This window comes from Hemitrygon akajei, chromosome 3 (genome assembly GCF_048418815.1).
Source record: "Hemitrygon akajei chromosome 3, sHemAka1.3, whole genome shotgun sequence".
NCBI classification, from domain to species: Eukaryota; Metazoa; Chordata; class Chondrichthyes; order Myliobatiformes; family Dasyatidae; genus Hemitrygon; species Hemitrygon akajei.
The window spans coordinates 169,511,332-169,537,628 of NC_133126.1; the positions used below are offsets into that span (position 1 = coordinate 169,511,332).

At 40.4% G+C, this 26,297-nt stretch overlaps 1 protein-coding gene across 4 annotated transcripts in view; it reads right to left on the minus strand.

Annotated features, from left to right (window-relative positions):
• Positions 1 to 3,568: 3,568 nt before the first annotated feature.
• cpdp (CPD photolyase) overlaps positions 3,569 to 26,297 on the minus strand; it is a 23,900-nt gene continuing 1,171 nt past the window's right edge. For all 4 annotated transcript variants that reach the window (XM_073041307.1, XM_073041308.1, XM_073041306.1 and 1 more), the window contains 9 exons: positions 17,108 to 17,673; positions 15,671 to 15,816; positions 13,548 to 13,730; positions 11,154 to 11,312; positions 10,290 to 10,488; positions 9,423 to 9,575; positions 7,826 to 7,947; positions 7,396 to 7,555; positions 3,569 to 5,145 (listed from right to left, as the gene is read on the minus strand). In XM_073041307.1, coding sequence (XP_072897408.1) covers positions 4,985 to 5,145; positions 7,396 to 7,555; positions 7,826 to 7,947; positions 9,423 to 9,575; positions 10,290 to 10,488; positions 11,154 to 11,312; positions 13,548 to 13,730; positions 15,671 to 15,816; positions 17,108 to 17,567 — 1,743 coding nt within the window. In that variant the 5' untranslated portion in view covers positions 17,568 to 17,673 and the 3' untranslated portion in view covers positions 3,569 to 4,984. The remainder of the gene's footprint in view (positions 5,146 to 7,395; positions 7,556 to 7,825; positions 7,948 to 9,422; positions 9,576 to 10,289; positions 10,489 to 11,153; positions 11,313 to 13,547; positions 13,731 to 15,670; positions 15,817 to 17,107; positions 17,674 to 26,297) is intronic.

A 26,297-nucleotide genomic window follows, 5' to 3' on the forward strand; every position in this document is an offset into this window, starting at 1 on the left:
GTTTCACTCCCTCTGAGGAGAGTTGGTGGCCTAAGAACTTCACCTCCAACTTTGCACATTCACATTTCTTTTTGTTCAGGGTGATTTCAGCCTGTTTCAGTTTCTCCAAGGCAGCTTTCACTTTTTTGTCATGTTCCTCACTTGAGCCTCCGAAGATGGGTATATCGTTCATGTGGCAGTGTTTTCCCTCCAGTCCCTTCAAAATTTGGTTCATCCTCATAGAGTTCAGGGCTTGATGAGATGCCAAAAGGGAGTCCCTTGAAGGCATAGCATCAATATGGTGTGATAAAGGTTGTGAGCATCTGTGATTCAGGAACTAAATGGATCTCTCAGAACCCTGAGTTTGCATTTAGTTGGCTGAAGAACTTTGCTCCACCCAGCATACCCGATGTGTGCTCAACAGAGGGCAGAATAAACTTCTCCTGCCTCACTGCATACTTCAATTTTGATAGATCAACATAGATCCGCAATGTGCCCTCTGGCTTTGGAACAGGAACAACGCCCAGGAACACCAGTCAGTAGGTCCATTCACTCTTGTTATGATGTCAAATGCCTCCATACTCTTAAATTCAGCTTTGACTTTTTTCATCAATGGGACTTGTATGTGCCTCACTGTGGTAAGAGAGTAGAACATCATTCCTGGCCTCAGTTGGACAGGATAGTCTTCTTTCAGTACCCCTAGGTCTGTGAATAACTCTGGGTACTTCTCCTGCCACTGATAATTGTTTAGCAAATCTAACCTTGCAATGAAGTTCAGCTTCTTGATGGCATGTCAACCCAGCAGTGGTGAGAAGAGATTCCAAACAACATTGATATCCTCTTTTAACCGTTTCTCATTTTTACAGACGGAAGTAGTAAACACCCCTTTCATACTGAGCGTGTGTTTTCCTGGCCCCATAAGCACTTTCTTTGTTGAGTTTGGTGTAATACCTGCTTTCTTTACCAGTTTTGTGAACAGACTTTCAGGGGTGGTTGTGACATCTGCCCCAGTGTCCATTTTGAATGTCACTGCCTCATTTTGCAAGTGAACTGTAGTACACCAGCCTGTCCAATTGAATCTAGAGCCCTAAGGAAAGCTGTCTCTTCATCTGAATCATGGTCTTCTTTGACCACCTGAAGAATTGTTTTTGAGTGACACTGGCTTTTATAGCAACCAACTCTATTGCATTGGTGGAACTTCACTGCTTTTGCTGGACAGAGCTCTTTGACGCAAAATGGAGACTTGCTGCATCTCCTGCAGTTGGACATTTTACCTGCTCTTTGTTTCACTTGTCTGTTTTGTTTGAGCTGAGCTCTACTGTCATCCCTTTCTGTAGTCTGACTGCACCTTGTTTGTCCCCTTCCTTTGTTTTTGTGCCTGTTGGTGAACACTCTCACTCTGCCTGACCATAGTAATAGCTTTCTCCAGTGTGAGATTTGCCTACAACCAAAGTCTCTCTGACAATGTAGCACAACAACAATCCTGTCTCTAAAGAGCTCATCTCTCAGATTTCCATATGTACAGTTGTCTGACTGGGCATACAATGCTGAGATGAAGTCATTTACACTTTTACCTGGCTTCAGTTTTCTGGAGTTGAACTTTGCCCTCGCATGTCACATTTCGCTTTCCTGTGAAATATCCTTTGAATTTGTCCTGCACTGTTTTATACTCCTTTTTCTGACCAACTGTCAGTCCTAATCCACCCATGCAGTATATCAGTGTGCTTACTTGATGCTCTTCCTGTTTGTTTGTCTATTATTTTATTTATTTGGACTACAAAAATCTTTTCTCTCCCCAAGAGTTTGACTGACTCCTCTGCTGTGTTTATGTCTCTGTGGACTTTCCCAGGCTAGTGACCCACACATTATTACAATATAGCCATTTTTGGGCGTCGCTTAAAGGCGTTGCCCAGCAACCCTGGTCCTTCCTCAGCTCATGCCTCATGGTGCATACATTTAGCAAACTAGCATAGACAGATTAGATTGATGCCTCTGGCTATTTTTCATAGACATATGCGAACAAGGACAGTCTTATTGTAAATTCTTTCTTGTTGGAAATCTTACCTGGTCTGTAGCACCAATTCATCAATGTCAACCACTTCTGACACCATATTGTGTTCATTATTGAGGGATGGTGCAGAGCACACCAGGACAACAGCATGCAGGATACTCAACTGAACTTTACTGACAACCCTGTTTGTAATACAGTATGTGAACTCCTGCCATGTGGGAGTGGCTAACTGGGTGGTATAGGAATAACACTATTAACTACCACTACACTCCAAACTGGCCTGCTGGCAACTTTTGACAAGCTCTCTAGGGTAAATTCAGTGAGCTGTTAGAGAAAATAGAGAAGGTCACCAAAATCTTCAATTTTGCCTTCTGTGCTATTCTTGAAAGCCCTTATCAATGAATAGTATTGCAATGGATCACCATTAAAGCATTGTTAGTGCATCACCATGCTTGTTATTTCCTTTCGTTCCTTATATCCTCCAGTGTGGCATTTAGACTTTTATCATTTGAAACATATCTCCATACTGTAAATCAATGTCCTCACAAACACCTTGTGCTATTGGATATGGCGTAAGTTCAGAGTGCCTCCTTGGAGCAGGTTGAGAATGAACTACTCCTTGGGGTTCAAACTCGTGACTCATTGACTCTTTTTCCTCAAATGTATCCACATTGATATCATGCCTGCTGGATGTTCTCTGTTCTGTTAATATAGGAACTCTCACCATGGAATTGCCCTGCTGGAGCACATTTAGCACCAACAGCACTTAGAACTTTAACTCTGGCCAACATGGCTGCAATTCAAGCTGCTCCATTTTTCTTCAGAATTGCTCGTGTTCTTCCAAAATGTTTCATTATTCTATGAAGCTGTTCCGCCTTTTCCTCAAGGCATGCTTATCCCTCAATATTTGTGGTCTTGTGAATAACTCAGCTAAATCAGCCTCCATTTTAATGCATACTGATGTGGTACCACACACGGGTCATTCTGCTAGAATAGAACGTGCTGTACCTACATTAGACCCACTGTCTTCAACTTTTTATGTAGCCACAGCCTGTTCTTTGGCTTTGTAAAAACTCTAACAAACTGACCTTCAACATCGTTTGTTTAATTTCTCTCTTGGTCTTGATTTCAAGTTATTGCTTCCAGCTAAACTCACTTTGTCTTCCAAGTGTGCAAACCAGACAAAACAATGGCAGTTTCAATTCAGCTTTTCAACAATGGAAGCAACTCAGTTCTTCAGCTTTTCAACAGAACCAAGGATTGAACTCTTCAAACACACAGCTTTCCAGAACAAGCCAGCTGGGCATGGCAATGATGGCCATTGAAAACTGTGTTTCAAACCCAAACACACAACATGAACTAACAAAAAGTCATTACTTGCCACAAGCTGCTCCAGGCTGTAGTGCTCCTGATGCAGGGACATGCCTGAATGCTGATGGTCATTTGGTATCACTGTCGAAAACTTTTGCTGACAGAAATTAGCAGTAAATCTAATCCAAAATCAAAACAAATCAATTTCTGTTTGCCTGCTACTGTACGAACTCTTATACTTGCATGACACACCCACAGCTCTAATGATTCCTCCAAAAATTGAACCTTTATTAGCAATTAGCAAGCATACAATTAACCATTACTGAGCATTATGTCAACGATATCTTAGTGGTCATCAAATGGTATGACCTTCACTGGTCCCAAGCTACAAACTCAATGAAATAAGCAAAAATATGTAATTTATTCCCTTTGCTTTTACCGCGTTACCCCCACTCATGTGAATAGATACCATAGTAAAGCACAACATAGAATACAAAGCAGATAGAGAACCAATAACACTCCGGAGGATATTTAACCCCATATCTAAGAGAGGATGTGCAGGTTTGGAGAGAGCCCAGAGGAAATTTATGAGAATGATTCAGGATACAAAGGGATTAATGTACAGTATGAGGAGCATTGGATGATTCTGGGCCTCTCTGAGGTTTAGAATGAGGGGGCATCTCATTGAAACCTACTGAATATTGAAAGACCTAGATATTGAAGGTGATGTAGAGAGGATATTTCCAATAGTGAGAGAGTCAAGGACCAGAGAGTACAGCCTTAGCATAGAAGGATGTCCCTTTAGAACAGAGATGAGGAGGGATTTCTTTAGCCAGAAGGTGGTGAATTTGTGGAATTCATTGCCACAGATGGTTGTGGAGGCCGTCATTGGGTGTATTTAAAGCAGAGGTGGATAGGTTCCTGATTACTGAAGCATCAAAGGTTGCATGGAAGAGACAGGAGAATGGGATTGAGAGGGAAAATAAATCAGTCATGATCAATTGGTGGAGCAGAGTTCGTGAGCCAAATGGCCGAATTCTGCTCCTATGTCTTATGGTTTTATTTGTAGGTTGTATAAAAGAGACTTGTGAAAGATGTATGAACTTTTAAATAGTGATCATCCTACAGTTGATTCTCTCTTCTGCTTTCCATGTTTCAAATTCTCACTGGATCAGAACACACTCTTAAAATCAGGCAATCACCAATCACCACCAACAGCTATGACCCAGAAGTCCTCAGGGATGTTAACATTTGTAAAAAAAAGAGAAGTAAAAACAACACTTCAAAAAAAGCACTGGCTATGATGACCTGTTAAACAGGTTTTCCTGGAGCTGCACATTCCATCTCTCCAAATCTTATTACACACTGTCTAATATTATTCCCCTGACCATTCTTATGCCTCAATTTCATTCAACTAAGGAAAATAAATCTTCTTGAGACTCAGCAACTTTGTAATTATGCTATAGATCATACCTAGTAAAATATCCTGAGGCTCTTCATGGGAGCATGGGATGCCAGGGAAGATGACGGAAAGCCATATAAAAGGCCTTTGTTTTAAAGAGGAAAGGGAGGTGGTGACATTTCAGGAGGGAAATGGAGCTTAGGACTATGGCAGAGGTAGAATGCAGCAAGTGATAAGGCACTTAAAATCAGGTTACACAATTATAAAAGCAAACATTGATCTTAGTTTGTTTTTGTGAGCTTCTTGTGGTTGTACTTCTGCTGATATTGGACAACATCAAATTTTCTCTTGCATCCATTAAAATTCATGTAACGAATTTTGCCAAAGATTGGTCGCTCTGCCCAGCCTTGGTCGTGGATTCCACAGATTGACCACATACAGCCTGTGGGGCAAAGTGTTAAATACGGTAATTAGAAGTATGAAACATAGATTTAACTACATGAGTATTAAGTGCTGCTGAAGGCAAACTACACCACAAATCACTTTGAAAACCATATTTATTTTGTACTAACTTTTGAATGGAGAAGTGTTTCCTAATTTCACCATTGAAAGGTTCAAGGTATCTTTAAATTTCAGTCAGTCCCAAACCTTAAATGGAATGTTTGAATAAATGCTCCTTGTAAAATTAACCTCATGAAGTCTAGCTGTCATTTTGGCAAAGGATTGTAATTGTGTCCCGGTAATATATTCTTCTAATGTCTGCTAGCACAATAGAAGTGTAATGTGTTGACACACGCTTTCAGGGTAATTTTACCACAGCTTCTCCTGCTGTTACTATATGTGAAAATGAAATAGTGGATGAGGGTGTCGCATTTTGGTCATTTCTTGGATTTGCCAGTAAATGTTGGGCCATTAATGCTGACTACATTCAATAAATGAATAAATTAAAATTGAGAACACATGAAATTTTGCAGATGCTGGAAATCCAAAGTAAAATACTCAAAATGCTGGAGGAACTCAGCAGGTCAGACAGCATCTATGGAATGAACAAACAGTTGAAGTTTCGGGCTGAGACCCTTCTTCAGGACTAGATTAAAACTGAGTCTTTTGCTTTGAGGGAACTGGAGGGGCAACGTAGATCATTCCAAAGTGGCAGCTTCTGGTCATTTGTGCAGTTCTTCACAGTTCCAATAAAAGAACAAGACTTGAATTCTTTAGTTTCTCTTTTCCACGAAAAGTAAAAATGGTTAGTGTGGAAGGGTTGTACTGAAGAGCCTGTTTCCTTGCTCTGGGAGACTATGGCATCATTTTGTGATTCTACGACAAAATAATGTACCAATAAATTTTAACTCTAGTTGGCTACAACGTTAGCACAAGAATGGGGATGATATACTCCTTCTCTCCCATTCCCTTGATCCTGCTAATATTTTGTAACCACTCTGTGTCCTCTGCATGCTAATTCTGGATGGTAAAAGTATTGGTGCTTTTAAAAATGAGATAAAATTGAAAAACTGTTTAAAGCCACTAACTTTGGGGTTTTTTTCACTGTCCCTTTTCTGGACATTTGGCAGCAAATCTTTCCAAGGATGAGATACCTTGGAATGGTGGTTGGTGTCTGGTGGGTGTGCCACAGGGGTTGGTGTTGGGTTCCTTATTATTAGTTATTTATACAAGTGATTTTTAATGCAATTGCACAAGGCTTGATTAGTAGAATTATGGATGACACAAAATTAGCATTAGCAGTGAAAAATGTCAGCATAGATTACAGTGGGATCTAGATTTTAATTGGTTAGGGAAGTGAGCAGAGGTGTGGAAAAATGGATTTCAATACAGATAGCTGCGATATTGAAAAGTGAATCCAGTAGTGGGCCTATACAAAGAATGGTTGGACACTAGCATGTGTAGATGAACAGGGGTCCTTAGGAGTAGAGGTGCATAGTTTGTTGAAAGTGGCATCAGAGACAGACAGAATGGTGAAAAAGGTATTAAGCAGGCTGGCTGTCATCGGTCAGAGCATTGTTGCTGTTGGCTAAGTTGTTGGTGAGGCTACACTTGGATTGCTGTGTACAGCTTTTGTCACCCTGTTATGGGGAAATATGGTTAAACTGGAAAGAGCGCAGACAAGATTTCAAGTATGTTGACTGGAAGGAGGCCCTGAGTTAGTTATCAGGAGCGACAAAGGTTAGGTCCTTATCACTTAGAACGTAGGACAACGAGGGCCATTGTTATAAACATGTTTAAAATAAGAGGCATAGATAATAAGCAATGTAGTAGTCTTTTCTCTGGGAAGGGGAGTCCAAAACTAGGGGCAGGGTGAGAGGAGAAAGATTTAAAAGGGATCTGAGGGGCAATTGGTTCATAAAGAGGGTATGAGCAGATGGAATGAGCTGCCAGCGTATGTGTTTGAGGCAAATATAATAGAATCATTTTAGAAACAGTTGGAGAGATTGGTTCAGATGGATATGGGCCAAATGCAGGAAACCACTACACGGGCGCAGTGGTCAGCATGTACTCGATGGGCCGACAGACATGTATCTGTGCTGCATTACTCTATCACTTGCTCTTGATTTTATTTGTTTCCAGCAAATGGCAAGGAAGGGGCTACAAAATCATCCATTCATACATTGTAGATTTTGTATGCGGAGGTTCTAGGTATCATTTATTAGATAATGCATGCCAGTTTTGAGCTTACCCACGTATCCATTTGGATCTGTTCCGTCAAGTTGGTAACGATCATTCAGATAGATGGCGAACTTCAATGCTTCCTCAGGTGAAGAGGTCCACTCCAAAATCTTTTTAGCCCAATACATTCGTAAAAAACCATGCATTTTCCCTTCATAGACCATCTGAAGCTACAGAAAACAGATGTTGCAGCTGAAATCCACAGGAAAATAAATACCAGCAAGGTGCTGGCAAGTACAGGAATAAAGGAGTGTGTATTCATTCTGTATGAATTCACTAGGATGAGCTGAATGGCTTTTCACATTGTGAGCGTTCTCAAAAATCTGACTTTAGTAAAACATCGGAAAATGCACGTCTATGGCTATCTCGGATTCTCAGAACTCACTGATGTGCATTCGCGCCCGAAATGCAAAGTTGTGGAACAAATTGTTTCTGTTTACCTGTGCAGCATTCCACAAGGTATCGTGTGTTTCCCCATCCTCTAGCTGTTTTAGGGTGTACAGGTACGGCCGCTTGTCACTACTGTGCAATTTTAGAGTTTTCTGTGCCCACTCTGAGGCACCTGAGAAGCAAATAATTCAAGTAAAAAATTAAGGTTCGGCATGGTCAAGATAAAAACTGCCGTTCCAAAGTTCTTTTTCAGTCTTGTGGTTCTTTATGTTTGGAAAATCAATAGACAATAGACAGTAGGTGCAGGAGTAGGCCATTTGGCCCTTCTAGCCAGTACCGCCATTCACTGTGATCATGGCTGATCATACACAATCAGTACCCCGTTCCTGCCCTCTCCCCATGTCCCTTGACCCCGCTATCTATAAGAGTTCTATCTAACTCTCTCTTGAATGCACCCAGAGACTTGGCCTCCACTGCCTTCTGGGGCAGAGCATTCCACATTTCCACCACTCTCTGGGTGAAAAAGCTTTTCCTCATCTCTGTTCTAAATGGCCTACCCCTTATTCTTAAACTGTGGCCTCTAGTTCTGGACTCACCCATCAGCGGGAACATGCTTCCTGCCTCCAGCGTGTCCAATCCCTTAATAATCTTACATGTTTCAATCAGATCCCCTCTCATCCTTCTAAATTCCAGTGTATACAAGCCCAGTCACTCCAATCTTTCAACATATGACAGTCCCGCCATTCTGGGAATTAACTTTGTGAACCTATGCTGCACTCCCTCAATAGCAAGAATGTCCTTCCTCAAATTTGGAGACCAAAACTGCACACAATACTCCAGGTGGGGTCTTACCAGGGCCCTGTACAGCTGCAGAAGGACCTCTTTACTCCTATACTCAATTCCTCTTGTTATAAAGGCCAGCATGCCATTAGCTTTCTTCACTGCCTGCTGTACCTGCATGCTTGCTTTCAATGACTGATGTACAAGAACACCTAGATCTCATTGTACTTCCCGTTTTCCTAACTTGACTCCATTTAGATAGTAATCTGCCTTCCTGTTCTTGCCACCAAAGTGGATAACCTCACATTTATCCACATTAAATTGCATCTGCCATACATTTGCCCACTCACCCAACCTGCCAAGTCACCCTGCATTCTCATAACATCCTCCTGACATTTCACACTGCCACCCAGCTTTGTGTCATCAGCAAATTTGCTAATGTTACTTTTAATCCCTTCATCCCTTCATTTATCAGAGATGAAAAATGATTGCTTTCCCAAACTTTTAATAGTTCCAAAGTCACAAAGATTAAATAGAGCAAAAGAGATGCATTTAAAGTACATTTACTGGCATATCTGTGAGTGTTTAAAACATAGAGTGATTAATTTGGAGCGATGCAATCAGGTCACTACATAGGGGTGGACTGGCAGCATAATGCTTACTCATTTTGTCAGCAGTATATAATGCTGACAAGAAAATCAAAATAAAAAAGATTCCACAGATTGGCAGAATACCGATATTCAACTATAACTGAATTCAATTAACAATCTTAATTTAAGATTTAAATGTCAAAAACTGCCAGGGTAATGCAAGCACTTAATTTTTCGATGCTCAGCCCAAGCTGAAATGTAGCAACATCAGCCTCACCTTCAAACTGGTCATACTTTTTATTATAGAAGCAAAAGTTGTCTGCCAACTCCCGCCGCACCACAGCTTCTTCAATGTAACTGTCTACACTCTCTTTAAACTTGTTACGGAACTTCTTTATCTCAAGGATTGTCCGCTGAACTGAAACTTGACCTGTAAAAGGAGAACAGGATTCAATGGAGACACAAATTCAGAGCTACCTAATTGTAAATTAGGCCAAAGGTAAAACTTTGACAGAATTGCAGAAGACTATTCTATCCAATTAATCTCTTAACAGTGCAAATAAATTTGATAGTATAAAGCATCAAAATTCTTTCCCTTTTTCCTGTGTCTATTCCTCGTATGCTTTTATTCAATTCCCTTTTAAATAAAGTCATAATTCTTAACAGCTTCTCAGTCTTGGCATAAGCTATAAAAATCCAAATTACATCCTTTTCATGGCTCTAATCCTAACTAACTGTAAATTCCATCTGTGGACCACTCACTGTGTTCCATTAACGCAACACCACTTTCAATATGTGCCTCCTTGGGGTTTTTGGCTCCAACAGTCTTACAAATCATGCCATTTATGATACATTACTGTGATATTTTACTAGTATTTTTTCTATTGATCAAAGTTTAAGAATATACTCATTTTACTATGAAAATAAAAGTGGTTAATATTTCAAATACAGTTTAAATATGAATTATCTCTAATTGTGTCAATTTTGTAGAATTTACTTAATGACAAAATTTCACAATAATGTCTTAAGTTCTCCTCCATTGCATTGTCTGTGTATCTTCTGAGTTCCATACAGTATTACAGTATTTCCAGAAGCACTTGCGTCACCCTGAATTCCTGATCTTAAATGCTTCAAAGACACTCACCAAAGTGAAACCATGGTGACATGTTACTTAAGGCGGCCTTGTTTGGGTTGTTTCTGTCTGTACTGAAGTGCTTGAGGTTTTCCTTAATGAATGACTCTAGCTTTGTTAGACCTGCTGTAGTTCCTGCTTTTGCCCAGTCAACTTGCTGAACTGTGCGATCCACTTGAAGACTTGCGTATACTGCATCCCAATCAATGATCTAGAATGATAATCAGGTGACTCAAATAAGAGAGATCAAATAAACCCACTACACAACTGACAGGTATGGTAATTCTATAATCCTTGTTAAACAAAAGGAAATCAGATGCAAATGAGTAGATAACAAATCATTGTTTCTTTCATGAAGATTATAAATCTAGACTTAAACTTGCATTAGAATCAGAAAACTAATTTGTGGTCAGTTTTTTAAAATTTCAATGATCTTATAGTAACATCTGATCAGAAATGCTACAATTCTTGCCTGATAGTCATTGGCATGAAAAAGAATTCCATTCTCAAAATAAGTTTTATGTTGTGAATGAATAACTGTGCTCTTAGCCCAAGGAAAAATTGTAGAAATCCAAATGTAGTTTGATCAAGGTTGAAGGATTTGCAGATGGCCATTACAAGAAATTATACAATCAGCTAGCAAGTTTAAATCTTTAACAAAAAGAAGCAATTGTTTATTAGTGTTCAGTGAAGACCAATTTATTGATATGTATGCAGAAACTCAGTACTGGTCCCTCTGACAGCAGTAGGTATAAACCTGTACAAAGCTTCCTCATATGAACACCATTCCTTTTGAAGAATTAAGCCATTAGTGTTTACTTTGTAACGTTAAATTAAGTCGATAATATTCTGGATTAATCGTTCTATGATACTAACCTGGACTTTCTGAGGAGAATTATATGGATGTCGGATAACTGGAGGAAAATCAGTCAGGAACTGTGGGAGCTTATCATGAATTTTCCCTCTGATTGTTCGGGCACTGTACTCTTGTTTGTTTGAAGCTACCCAACAAGGTACAATATTGTGAGCATCCACCTAAACATTGCAAATAAAACGTCTGGATATTACAATAAGGGTAAGCAAAGCATTTCTGCATTAACCATCTTAATTGTGAAATGTTCCGAGGTGTAATTTAATCACTTTTCATTGTGAAATAAAGTGAAAATATATCCTCAGCTCTTTAGAATCAAAATCTTTAGAGCAGTACAGACTTTGATATTCAAAATTATTTATATATTGAATCTATGAATAAGAATAATAGAAGGAAATGTACTGCAATGGTGCATAAAGTTAACTGAATCTTCTGATATGTATCACAAATTAAGCAGCTGTAATACCAGAGCTGGATGGAGCACAGTGATCATTACAGCTAACCTGCTCCATCATCCAGGTATTGGAAGTGCTGCAGTGAAGAACATACAATCTGATACTTAAATTAAAGCATCTAAACTATGAGGAAAGGATACAAAATAGTTAAAAATCCAGGTCAAATAATAAATCAGAATCAGAATTGGATTCATATAAATGTAGTTGCAAAGAAAGCACGACAACACCTCTACTTCCTTAGGAGTCTGTGGAGGTTTGGCATGTCATCAGAAACCTTGACAAGCTTCTATAGGTGTGTGGTGGAAAGTGTGCTGACTGGCTGCATTACGGCCTGGTATAGAAACAACGTGCCTTTGACCAGAAAATCCTACAAAACACAGGGGATTTGGCTTAGCACATTGGTGCTAGAAAGTTTGTGAACCCTGTAGAATTTTCTCTATTTCTGCATAAATATGACCTAAAATGTGATCACTTAAGTCCTAAAATTAGATGAAGAAAACACAATTAAATAAATAACACAAAAACATTGTTAATTTATTTTTCTGAGGAAAGTGATCCAATATTACATGTATTTGTTGGAAAAAGTATGTGAACCTTTGCTTTCAGTAACTGGTGTGACCCCGCTGTACAGCAATCACTTCAACCAAACATTTCTGGTACCGCTGATCTGTCCTGTGTATTGGCTTGGAGGAAATTGGATGGATCCTGTGGACCCAGTAACAGTAACAGCGCTAAAAGAGAAGAGGCCAGGCACAATGGGAGAACTGAGAAAGATTCTAAGTCTATTAAGCTACTACTGGCAGTACGTTAAAGATCTCTCTCAAATTGTGATGCCCCTCTATGACATGTTAAAAAGCAGAGATGACAGTGACCATTAGGGGTAGTATCAGAAAGACAAATAAGAAGAGGAGCTGTGTGTCCTCTTGCAAACCGATCACTTGGACAGAGACACATCAAGAAACTTTGTTGAAGCTGATTGACTGCCTAGTAAATCCATCTGTGCTGGGATTCCCAGGCATTGCACAACCATTTATTCTCCACACTGATGGCTGCAATCAGGGGTGGGAGCAGTCCCATATCAAAAGCAAGATGAGTGCAGTTGCTGGAAACCCTGAGCAACACACACAAAATGCTGGAGGAACTCAGCAAGTCAGACAGCATCTATGGAGGGAAATAAACAGTTGACTTTTCGAGCTGAGACCCTGAGGCCTGGAAAGGAAGAGGGAAGATGCCAGAATAAGAAGATAGAAGGAGGGGAAGGAATACAAGCTGGCAGATGATAGGTGAGACCAGGTACCAGGTGAGGGGGGATGAAGAAAGAAAATAAGACTCCTCCAACCTGATGGCATTAACATCGATTATTCCAACTTCTGGTAATTTCTCCCCCTTCCCTCCTTCTCTCTTTTTTCTTTCCCAATTTTGGTTACCTCCGACCCCTTCTCCTCTCCTCACCTGCCCAGCAGTTCCCTCTGGTTCCCCTCCTCCTTCCCTTTCTTTCATGATCTTCTGCCATCTCATATTAGATTCCTTCTTCTTCAGCCCTTTACCTCTTCTACCTCCCTTATCGGCTTCTCACGTCAACATCCGTCCCCACCTACCCACCTTCCCCCTCATCTGGTTACACTTATCACCTGTCGGCTTGTACTCTTACCCCTCCTCCCACTTTCTCATCCCGACTTGCTGAGTTCCTCCAGAACTTTGTGTGTGCTACACAAAAAGATCAGTTTAACTACTTAAGCAGATGTTGGTGAACAGCTGGAGTAAAATGCTCAGGAAGGCAGCAGAAATGTTGTAGAAAAATTGACTGGAGGATTATATGAAAGAACATAACTTTCATTTTAGGGTATTTTTCAGAACATGATAAACACTCAAATGAAAGGAAGATAATACTAAAACATTACAGCACACTTTTCTGGGTTGAACCCCAACACATTGAACACGTACCTGGATAAATAGCAGATCTTTTGGTAATTTATTTTTCACTTCCTCAATCCACTGCAGAGGGAGACGTAATGGTGAGAAGTCTACAACCACTGCACCGATGTTGTGTTCTTTGACAAATGCCGGCAGCACATCTTTAGGAAAACCAGTCAGCAGGTGGAAAGCAATATTCAGCACCTGACACTCCTGCAAGGTTATATTCAATACACATTCAGTTAAAAAAGCCCACCAGTTCACACTCTGCCTGTTCAATTCCATCAGATCATTGACGGTAGCTGGTAACATTTATTTGTCTTCTCTTTCTGTTCTCAGGCTGTTCTGTTTTCATTTTTAAATATAATGATAGGAAGAAATTATTCCCATTGCTTATATCTTCAATTCCAAAAAATCCTCACTAGAAAACAGAAGTGGTTCAGAAAGCTACGAATTTGCCAAACAACAAGTGGTTGATAATATAATATTGAGCATAGAAATCTACAGCACAATACAGGCCCTTCGGCCCACAATGTTGTGCTGACCATGTAACCTACTCTAGAGACTGCCTAGAGTTTCCCCACAGCTTAGCCCTCTATTTTTCTAAGCTCCATGATAATCTCTGAAGGAAGAAAATTTGTCTCCACACCCTATGCTAATGTAAATCTAGAGTCCAACACTAAACAGTTGTCTCGAGAACATCAAAATCAAATTGCTATAAAGAAGCTGAATAATTGCTTGTGGTTATCTATAAATGCTAAATAACTATAGCATTTCTCTCTTCTCCATGGACCTATCCAATAATGCAACAGAAATGCTGCTGCAGTAAAACTAATTTTGAAGGTCTTAATGGCTCAGCAAAGAAAGCTGTTTGCAAGTAGGAACTCACAGACAATCTGATGGGTCCCATCCAAAAGGAACCGCAGAATATCCACAATATCTGAACTGATTCCACAGCCTATGAACTCACTTTCAAGGACTCTACAATTCATGTTCTCAGCATTATTTATTTACTTGTTTATGGTGATACTTACATACTTTCATAATAAATTTACTTTGAACTTTGACTTGGACATTTGATATCTGGACTGTCCTGACATCTGCTGCAATTGGCACCAATGAAGGGACTCTCCACTCTATGACAGACCACCCTGATGAGAATGTCTAGAAGATTAATGCAAGGCTTGGGTAACTGATTACTGACAGTGTAAGCAAACCAGGCCAATATACCCACCATCAGGGCTCTAACAACACTCAACAACTTCCAACAAACAGATTATAGGCTCTGTATACCTGATGCTAGATTACCAAATACATATTCTACTCTGAGCTTCAACAAGGCATGCTTTTCAGGAAGACAGAGAAATGCATAAAGAATATTGTCAAAGCCTCCTTGAAAAAGTGTAACGTCTTCATCATCTCGTGGGAATCCCGGGCCTGTGACCACTCAAAGCGGAGTAATAAGTGGAAAGGCACTGAACACTGTGGTGAAAGTGAGGGAAGGAACACATCATCTGACTTATCAGACACTTCCTTTCCCTGCTGTGGCATACTTTGGAACTCCCTCTGTATCCTTAACACCCCACCTCAGAAGCCATTGAACGGGAGTGGAAGCAAATCATCTTTTACCCTGAGGTACTTCTTAATAAGAAGGTGTCGAGCATTTCCCTGCTAAGTCTCACAAAACGCAATACCAACTCTGAGTGGACCTTTATCTACTGGCAAGGGCAATAAATAGAATGAATTGCAGAAAGTACACACAACAGAATCTGGCTGTTGAACGTAAGCAGTTACCCTAAGCAATCAAGCCTCCTGCCAGTTTTCTATTTCTGCTTTGCATAACCTTCAGTCCTTTTCTCCTTTATTCTCACATCGTATCCCCTGAAGAACATGCCTTTCTTGCTGGTGAATTCCATTGGAGAGAACGTCACATCCTTGCCGGTCTCATGGTAATGGCATTCTTTAAAACTCATTGCATATACCCAAGGTAGAAGTACTATCTGCTTGAATTCATTATTTGTATCCTGTAGCCCTTTTAGTCCTGAAACTTCTTGTGATCTGAGAGATGCAGTACGATACTTTATTGAACATGGAAAACTCTAAAGTATTTACCTCAGCAACTTCCTGAACATGGAAGACTCTAAGTTACTTACCTCAGCAACTTCCTGAAGTCCTTTCAGCATGAAATCAAATTGGCGGATGGCAGCATCTTGGAACTTGGGGACCAGGCAGAAGACGACATGAATTGGGTGTTTATGCTCAAGAGCAAGCAACTGTGCATACAAGAAAGCCCAGTTATCTGTGAGAATAAAATTATTCATAATTTGTCAACAAGATATAGCAGATAGATGATCAGATTCCAGAATAATGCTGAAGTATTGCTGTTAATACAATATAAAAGAAAAGAAATATTACAATTTGACATCGAAATACCTTATCCATATTTGGGTACCTCAATATATCTGCAACTGAACGGCAGTTTTAATTAATTTCAACACCACTTCATGCAGAAGGAGACAAGCTTGTTCTCTCACAGGCTTTCACATTAAATCCAAACACTAAACTTGCTCTTCATCATACGTGAAAGTTTGCTTTCAAGTTTTCAAGCCACAAATGTTGTAGTGAAAACCCAGCAGCTAAACAGAATACTGTGTTTCTAAACACCAAGTGTAGTAATATGCTAATTAAATTACTTGACTAGTATCCACAGACCTGAACTATTGATCCAGACACACTAGACTTAATCATTTAAAGCCAACAGAGAATTCTAATTCACTTAATTAGATAAAACTTGTAATAAAAGTGAAAGCTTGTATCTGAAAGTGTCAAGGTATTAAATCAAAGGTTAATGAATTAAGGAAGTACTATGATTATGAGAGTTTTTTAGAAACAATGTTAGTCCTCAAAGATCTTCACCATCCGCACATACCATCTTCTCACAGCTACGATCTGTCAGAAGTCCCACACCAGTATATTCAAGAACAGCTTCTTCAACCATTGGGTTCTTGAACCAATCTGCAGAACCCTACCTCAGTATAGCAACAGCGTGATCACTGACAACGTTGCACGGTAATGCATTATTTTTCTTCTAATTGTGTTCTTTCTTGTAAAAATTGTTTATAATTCATGTTTTTCTAGTGAATGTTGCATTTCTTGTGTTGTTGCCACATGCAAGTTTCTCAGGCAGATGTGTAATTGTGCGTATGACAATAAGCTTGTTTTTGACTGTTTCTTAAAAACACTCTGCATGGTGAAGTTACAATATATCATTATGGAGTATATATATTTGTATTTGTATCTCCCAAGCTGTAAGACTGCTGAACTCCCCATCACCACCCAGGTTCATCATGTATGAAGTGCCAGTAGCATCATACTGTTTACTTTTTAACTTGTATCATATATGCACCTTAGTATTTGTTGGTTTGTTTGTGGTAATATTACTTTATGTGTAATGTGTGTGAGTTATATGTACTGTGTTGTGTATCTTGGTCTGTAAGGATGCTGTCTCATTTGGCCGTATAGATGAGTACAGCTGAATGACAATACACTGAACTTGAACTTGTTGCCTCCTTTGACATATACAGACTTACCTTGCACTCGCTGGTCTCGTGACATCCAGTAGGAAACTCCTTGACAGTTATCCCGGATCCTGTTGTCTTTGGAAAGAAGACGGACACGATTTTTGTTATAACCAAATTCTTCAACTGATATTGCAGTGGACAAGCGTGACTTTTTAATGCTTTCTAACATGTTTTCCCTTCCTGGGGGAGATATTTGATCTTCAACTTTTCTACTTTTATTTCTGTAAGGGTTGGACAATTCTTTCTCAATTTGTCCTGGCTCACATTTTCCCGCTATTCTCTTTCTCCTAGCAGGGTGTTTTGGTTTCTCTTTCTGACTTGAATCACCGTGATTAGGTTCCATCAGGGTCTTGGAAGGGGTAGGAAATTCTATTGTTTTTTCATTTGATTCTTCATTCTTCTGCTCATGGTCCAAACCTTCCATTTCACCTACAGACTTCTTGGATGGCCTTTTGCCTTTTGAAGACATTTTGGTTCAATGTTTGATGCTCAGCAGCAAAGGAGAAAACAAAGGTCTGGAGAAATGAGTTACAGAGTGGCCACAGCACAACGACTTGCAAGCTTCACCAAACCACCTGCAAACAGAAAAAAAAGCAGAAAACAAGTTTCAAAGGAGGTTTATGTCCATTTATATTTAACAACACCATGGGATTCCCACATTTGGTGACTCTTACAGTATATTTTTTCGACAGATTCAAACATGCATTTTATCTGCAGCCAAAAAATATCAACTGAGCTATTATGTCTGATGCTTGAGTCCAACAGTTTAAAAGCTAAAAGTGGATAAAATCCACTTATTTTAAATTTGCCTGAAAATAGTCACAAATTTCATCAGTTATGGACATAAATTAAAGTTTAAGGATGTTGCCTGTCAGACAGAGTTTATGGCTAATTTGTACTTCTTCCAAGAGAATATATTTGAAACTTAGGAAGGTCCAGTATCAACTTTTAGGAAAGAAAAGATTAATATGAATAAAGGGTAGGAATCCACATTTAATATGATCATCCCTCAGAAGCGTCATCATTGGGTCTCAACACCTCTCTCTGTAATTAGATCATGGACTTCTTGACAGAAAGACCGTGTTGCCAGAAACATCTCTAGCTCCATCACGCTGTGCACCAGCACTCCCCAAAGCTGTGTGCTCAGCCCACTGTTGTTTACGCTGTTGACGCATGACTACACTGCTGGATCCACTTCAAACTGAATCAACAACTTCACTGATGACACATCAGTGGTCGGCCTCATTAACAAAAATGACAAAATGGCATCCAGAGAGGAGGAAGCGCAGCTGGTAGAATGGAGTGAGCACAACAACTTGAGTCTCAACATAGATAAGACCAAAGAGATGATCGTGGATGTTATTATTTAATATTTCAGTAATCTTGTGTGTGTGTGTGTATATATATATATAGTTTGACTAAGCATTCTTGTTCATTTAAATAATTCATTATGGGTTACAGTATACGCATAAATATGTGAATTGCATTTGTCATCATGTTACCACGTGATATGTGTGATCCTCACTCAGAGCAAACACGAAGTTAGACCATCATTTTCGGACTCCAATATCTTCCTTTGAACTGGTTTTATGTTTTGAAGTTACTAAACATAACATTGGTGACTAGCTACTTTTCTAAAGCAAACCCAAGACAGCTACTGACCTGTTGGAAATGCAGCGAGACATTTGAAGTAAGTGTAACACCCTGGTTAATATTTTACCCCTAATCTTGTAGGAATTGTATTTGCAAACACGAGGAAATCTGCAGATGCTGGAAATTCAAACAACACCACACACAAAATGTTGGTAGAACACAGCAGGCTAAGCAGCATCTATAGGGAGAAGCGATGTCCAAGCCTGCTGCCTAGCCTGCTATGTTCTACCAGCATTTTGTATGAGGTATTGTATTTAATGGCTTTCTGTAGAAGCAGTGTGTTCTGCTTGTAGTGTTTGGGCTACCATTAACGATAAAGGGTTGTGATGTTCATGCTTAGGAATGTCATGTCATCTAATCAGGATGGTGGTATTGGGAGAAGGTTCTAGAGAATGCTAGGCAGAGAGGTTTTGTGATGGATAGAGAGGTGGGTTGAGGTCTTTTTTGGCAGGAAATGGAGAGAGAAGAAGCTAGGGAGAACTGGCTGTAGGATTCGATCCACCGGTAATGTGTGACTCAATGGAGTCCAAGAGGAGAAATTCTACCGGTGATCAGTGAATAGGAGTTGGCGCCGTGAGTGCATTGGACACATCAGTTTTTGGAAGATTTGAGGTCCAACCTGTGCACATCTGACTGTTTTAGTTATGATGGGCCTTTTCCTTTTCTTTTCTTTTTTTCTTTCTTCTTTCTTCTTGATTAAGTTAACATTTATAAATATACTTTCTTTATAATAGTATGTAGTGTATGATCTGTTAATTCTTGACAACGAGTAATTGCATGGTGCCAGTATTTACACGGTATTCACACAGATCGGGGTTTGGGTGGGCGAGACATTCCAACTTCCTGGTTTTGGTGGAACCCAAGTCATATTGATCCTAGACATATGGAGTCTGAGAAAGGTGGTTTTCTCACCACTGAGTCCGGTGGCTGGTAGCAAGGGGTTAATGAGCTGCAACTCTAGGGATGTCTGGTAAGAAGGAGTTTCATAAAATTTCCACGAGACGAACGGTGAGTAAAACATGCAGCACACCCCATGCAGAGACAGTCGATTTAAAAAACATGGCAGAGTACATGTGGAGACAGTTGCGTAAAAACGCAGCAGAGTACATGTGGAGATGGTCGTGCAAAAGTGCAGCGCACACAGCACATGCAGAGAAGGTTGAGTTAAAAAAAGCAGTGCAGCATGCTCTTTGGAAGGCAAGATGCAATCGAGTTTATTTTTGAAAAATGTCAGAAAATGGAAGAATTCACAGGATCATACAGAGTGAGTACCAAGTGATAATAATCATTTAAAAAAATTAAAGAAATGACTGGCTACATCAGAAAGATTAACAAGTTTGATTACACAATGAGTAATTGGCTCATGTATATTGAGCTATCGGAACAGTACTTTGAAGCAAATGAAGTAGCCAATGGAAAGCGAGTACCAATTTTGCTGAGAGCATTGGGTTTAAAGGCATAGTTTGCTTCAAAGTTTCACTCCTCATTGACTACTGGTAGGAATGAGCTTTGCTGAGGTTGTCCAAGTAATGCAGGAGCATTTAGAACCAAAGCCATTGTTGACTGCCAAACACTTTGGGTTTCATAAGTGGAATCAAAAGGAAGGGGAGTCCATTTTGCCATACATGACTAAATTAAAGAGATTGTCTGAACATTGTCAGTTTGGTAATGGTATTAATGATGCACTGAAAGATTGTTTAGTTTGTGGAATCTTAAAAGAAAGTATTCAAAAATGGCTCCTAACTGAAGCACAGCTCACATTTAAAAGAGCAGTTGAAATTGCTATTTCAATGAAAACTGCAGACAGAGACTCAATTGAGTTGCAGTCGGGAATGAAAGTGAGCGTGAACAAAATTGCAGTTTCTAAACAGAAACCAGCCTGGCTGAATAAATTGTGGTACTGTTGTGACTGAGGCCCACATCAAACACAGATTTAAAGGTGAAACTTGCAGAAAGTGCAACAAAGTAGGACAAATACAAACAGCAAGTTGGGCGGACAGAAATGAATGTACTGTTCAGGGTAGATAAAAAGCTAAAATGTCAAGTTGCTGTTTTAAAGAGAGCGTTAATCTACATGCTGTTGATGAAAAATTTGGCAATGATGAGAGTAACACAGGACTGTGTGGCTTGAGGTATGTTGTTGTTGTTCCTTTCTGTGCCTTGTGGCAACGTTACCATTTTTTAAAACACTTGTCTGTGTTTTTTTAAACGAGGCCGAGTTGCTAGCTCAACCCAGCACGGATGGAAAGCGTGCAAGGGACTGACCTGATTTGAATCCCGGTCCACTTGCCTTGAAGTCCAGGCAGATGCCACTACAGCACTGGCTGGCTAGCCTTGAAATTTAGTGTAAAAATTAACAACAGACAAGCACTATGGCTTAGGGCCAGAAGTGAATGGCAAATTAATTAAAATGGGATTAGACTCTGGCTCAGCTGTTTCAGTCATTCCACAAAACAAGTTTGAGGGGCATTTCAAAGATACTAAACTGAAGCCTGCAGATATCCAACTAAGATCCTGTACTGGAGAAAATCAAATTCCTGTGGGACATGACATTCATAACAATGAAATACAGCAACCAATGAGCCACTTTGAACCTACATGTGGTAAAAACAGGAGGATCAGCATTGTTGGCACATGACTGGCTGACAACTACAACTTGCTTGGAGATCCATCCACCATTTGCATGCCATAAACCCTGCAGTGAAGCCAACTGAAAGCGAATTAGGAAAGGTACTGGATGATGCCACAACTGTCTGTAAGCCAAACACCATGAACCATCACCCAACAGAAGACAAACAGGTGTTGGTGCCAACCTCTTGTGCCCCTGTTGGAAAGCATATTGGACCAAACAAGGACCAAGCTGCTCAGAGGAAGCATGAAAGTGATGAAAGCAGTGGTCTGACTACAAGTTTTTGCAACGTATCTGAGAAAACTTCTGATCTGTTAATCCAGCAGTTAATTGTGAAATGTGGCTTGGTTTTAAACTGGGAGTGAGTTGTAAACATTTGGATTTTTTGGGTATAAAGAACCAGAATCTACTCCGTATGCATTACGGTTATTGCATGAACTGCCAGTGGAAGACAAAGAGCTGCTTGTAAAAGTAGAATAAAAGATCAAAATCCAGCTGGATGAATGGAAGGCCAAAAAGAAAGGAGTCAATGGAGATACGAAAACAGATGATGTCAGATGATGTTGTGGATGAGGAAACCAAGAGGAGAGATCAGATCTAAAAGGAAGCAGTAGAAGGATCAATAAGAGAATACTCCAGTGAACTAAATGCACCTTCCCAAGATCAAGATCCACAAACGTGAAGAAGACAAAGGAAGAAGAAGGAAGGTGGCTACCACTACCAGAACCACTTCCTGCAGTCTCAGAGTCAATTCCTACAACCACCAAAGAGGAGGCCCCAGAACTTGAGCCACAAGTCTCAGCTGCCAAGCAGTGCAATCCCCCTTGACAAGGAAAGATATTATCCTACAAGAGTAAGCAAGCTTATACAGCGATTAAATCTTTAGGCCTGAATGGGACAATTTAAAAATTCACTATGCTGTGGATGTCTGTATGGTAGTTGTATTATATAGTATACTGTGTATATAGTTGAGATGCATTCTCTATTGAGTTGGAGTTTATGGCTGAGCAGGGAGGAGTGTTGTATATTTAATTTTCCAGTAATATTTTTGAATAATCTTATTTATATATTTTGTTTGATTAAACATTCGTTTGAATCAGGATCAGAATCGGAATCAGGTTTATTATCACCGGCATGTGACGTGAAATTTATTAACTTAGCAGCAGCAGTTCAATGCAATACATAATCTAGCAGAGAGAGAGAGAAAAAAATAAGTAAAATAAAACATAATAAACAAGTAAATCAATTACATATATTGAATAGATTATTAAAAATGTGCAAAAACAGAAATACTGTATATTTAAAAAGTGAGGTACTGTAGTGTTCAAAGCTTCAATGTCCATTTAGGAATCGGATGACAGAGGGGAAGAAGCTGTTCCTGAATCACTGAGTGTGTGCCTTCAGGCTTCTGTATCTCCTACCTGATGGTAACAGTGAGAAAAGGGCATGCCCTGGGTGCTGGAGGTCTTTAATAATGGATGCTGCCTTTCTGAGACACCACTCCCTAAAGATGTCCTGGGTACTTTGTAGGCTAGTGCCCAAGATGGAGCTGACTAGATTTACAAACTTCTGCAGCTTCTTTCGGTCCTGTGCAGTAGCCCCTCCATACCAGACAGTGATGCAGTCTGTCAGAATGCTCTTCACGGTACAACTATAGTTTTGTTTAAATAATTCATTATGGATTACATGCAGAAATACATCATCACCCTACCATGTGATATGTGCACACCTCGCTTAAACACGTAGTTAGACCTACATTTTCAGACTCTCATGTTTTGTTTTGAATTACAAAACTTAGCAATGGACTATAGGAAGGAGCAGGCTGACCACTCCTCATTGAACATACACAACTCTCTTTGCAGAGAGCTAGGAGCACATAATGGACAATCTCACCTACTCCCTCAACACCTCTTCTTTGGTCAAGAAGGCACAGCAGCAACTCCATTTCCTGAGGAGACTGAGTGAGTGAGGTTCCTCTCCCCCATTTCAACCAATTTTTACAGGAGCACCATCAAGAGTGTCTTAACCAGCTGCATCATCGTCTGGTACGGGAATTGCAAGGTATCTGACCACCATCAGGCTCTCTCTCCCACCCAAAAGAGATATTCATCAGGAACACTGCAAAAGCATTGTCAATGATTCCTCACATCCGTCCAACAATCTCTTTGACCCCTTACCACCAGACAGGAGGTACCATAGCATTAGGACAAGAACATTTACGATGGGAAACAGCTTCTTCCCTCAGCCTGTAAGACCACTAAACTCCCTGCCACAACATAGGTCTCATCATGTACAAAGCACCAGTACTGTCATCATGTTTACTTTTTAACTTGTATTGTATATGCAACTTATTATTAACTTATTAGTGATAATATTACTTTATGTGTTTCATATGTGAGTTATATGTACTGTTGTGCACCTTGGTCCGGAAGAACGTTGTTTTGTTTGGCGGTAAACATGTGTACAGCTGAATGATAGTAAACTGAACTTGAACTTCAGATTATTCACATTATTTCATAGTTCCAGAGCTTTTTATGAGTGGTTGATAATTCTGCAAGGAAGGAGGTACAGAAGCCTGAAGGCACACACCCAGCGATTCAGGAACAACTTCTTCCCCTCTGCCATTTGATTTCTAAATGGATATTGAACTCAAGAACACACCCTCACTTTTTTATCATTTCTGTTTTTGCACTACTATTTTTAATTTAACCATCACACACACACACACACACACACACACACACACACACACACACACACACACATACACACACACACACACACACACACACACACACACTTATGGTAATTCTTTTTTTTTCTATATTTATCATGAATTGCATTGTATTGCTGCCGCTAAGTTAACAAATTTCTCAACATATGTGGGAGATATCAAACCTGATTCTGAAGAGTGTAGAAGTGAGGTGTTTGACAATTTTGGTGGGTCAGATTTCTGACTGGTCTCTCTGGAGGATAATACACACACAGTTGTTCATCTTAGAAATGTGTTACTTAATCCCTAAGGCTATAGAGTAATTCAATGTAAAGCATAAAATTATCCCACTACCAGTCACATCTTCCCCCTCTCCCATTTTCTGCTTTCAGCAGGCACCACTCTCTCCATTACTCCAAGGCGTATGGTGTATTGGCCTTCATCAATCATGGAATTGAATTTAGGAGCTGATAGGTAATGTTACAGCTATATAGGACCCTGGTCAGACCCCACTTGGAGTACTGTGCTCAGTTCTGGTTGCCTCACTACAGGAATGATGTGGAAGCCATAGAAAGGGTGCAGAGGAGATTTACAAGAATGTTGCCTGGATTGGGTAGCATGCCTTATGAGAATAGGTTGAGTGAACTCGGCCTTTTCTTCTTGGAGCGACGGAGGATGAGAAGTGACCTGATAAGAGGTGTATAAGATGATGAGAGGCACTGATCGTGTGGATAGTCAGAGGCTTTTTCCCAGGGCTGAAATGGTTGCCACAAGAGGACACAGGTTTAAGGTGCTGGGGAGTAGGTACAGAGGAGATGTCAGGGGTAAGTTTTTTACCCAGAGGGTGGTGAGTGCGTCGAATGGGCTGCCGGCAACTGTGGTGGAGGCGGATACAATAGGGTCTTTTAAGAGACTTTTAGATAGGTACATGGAGCTTAGAAAAATAGAGGGCAATAGGTAAGCCTAGTAATTTCTAAGGTAAGGACATGTTCAGCACAGCTTTGTGGGCTGAAAGGCCTGTATTGTGCTGTAGGTTTTCAATGTTTCTATGTTACTCCTTCATCTGTTTATCCCTCTGCATCCAGCCTTTCCTGTCTCCTGACTCTTTCTTCCCCACACTGATGTGCCTATCCTACACCTTCTCCACCATCACAGTGAGGCCAAGTGCAAACTAGACTTCCTCATTTTCCATGTCTGGTCTACAACCTAAGATATGAACACTGAATTTTCCAATTTCAACCCACTCCCGTGTATTCCTTCCCACCACCCCCAAAACCAGTTCACCCAGGTTCTCTTCCCCTTTCCTATTTGTATCAGCCCATCATCCACACTTGCGTTTTTTCTTCTCTAGCCCACCCTCACTATCCCCTCTCTCATATGGCTCCATCTGCCCATCATCCCTTCCTCACCTGCTCCCTATCACCTACCAATCCCTGTATCATGACTCCCTCTCACTTCACACTGGCTACCTGCCCTCTGCACTGATGCAAGGCCATGATCCAGGATATTGATAATGCCTTTGCCTCCGTGTGGCTTGATTCACCGATTTCCTCCAGCAGTTTGCTTTCGGATCCAGATTCCAGCATCTGCAGTCTCTTGTGCCTCCGTTATCCAATCACCGACTTGTTAGGAAGGTTCTCAGTTTAGACCTGGCACAGTTCTAAAAACCTCAAAAAGCTGGCCACTCAGTCACCTGAGAATAAATAACGTCCCGGAGACGCAGGAGACCGCAGGTGTCAGAGTCTGCAACGGGATTGAGAAGCTGGTGAAACTCAGCAGGTCAGGAGGCATCCATGGAGAGAAAGAGACAGTCAATATAACAGGTCAAGACCCAACATCTAGACTGAACGACAGGGGGAATGTAGCCAATATAAAGAGGGGGAAGGGGTGGGCCAAGAACTGGCAAGTGTTAGGTAGATCCAAGGGGAGAGAGGCAAAAGGCAGGTGGAGATGGGAAAAGTAGGAATACTAACAAAGGCTGGCAGGGGACAAGTGGAGAGAACAAAGGGTTGCAGATGATGGAATTTGGTAGGAAAGGAAGGTGGAACATGGAATCAAGAAGGGAGGTGGGGGTGATCAAATGGAAACAAGGGGGGGGGGGCAAAAGGGGACCCAGTGGGAGAAGTGTGTGGTTGAGGGTAAAGAAGTAGGGTGTTGTGGGTGTAGGAAGAACTAGATCAATCAGGATGGAGGGAAAAAAGGAA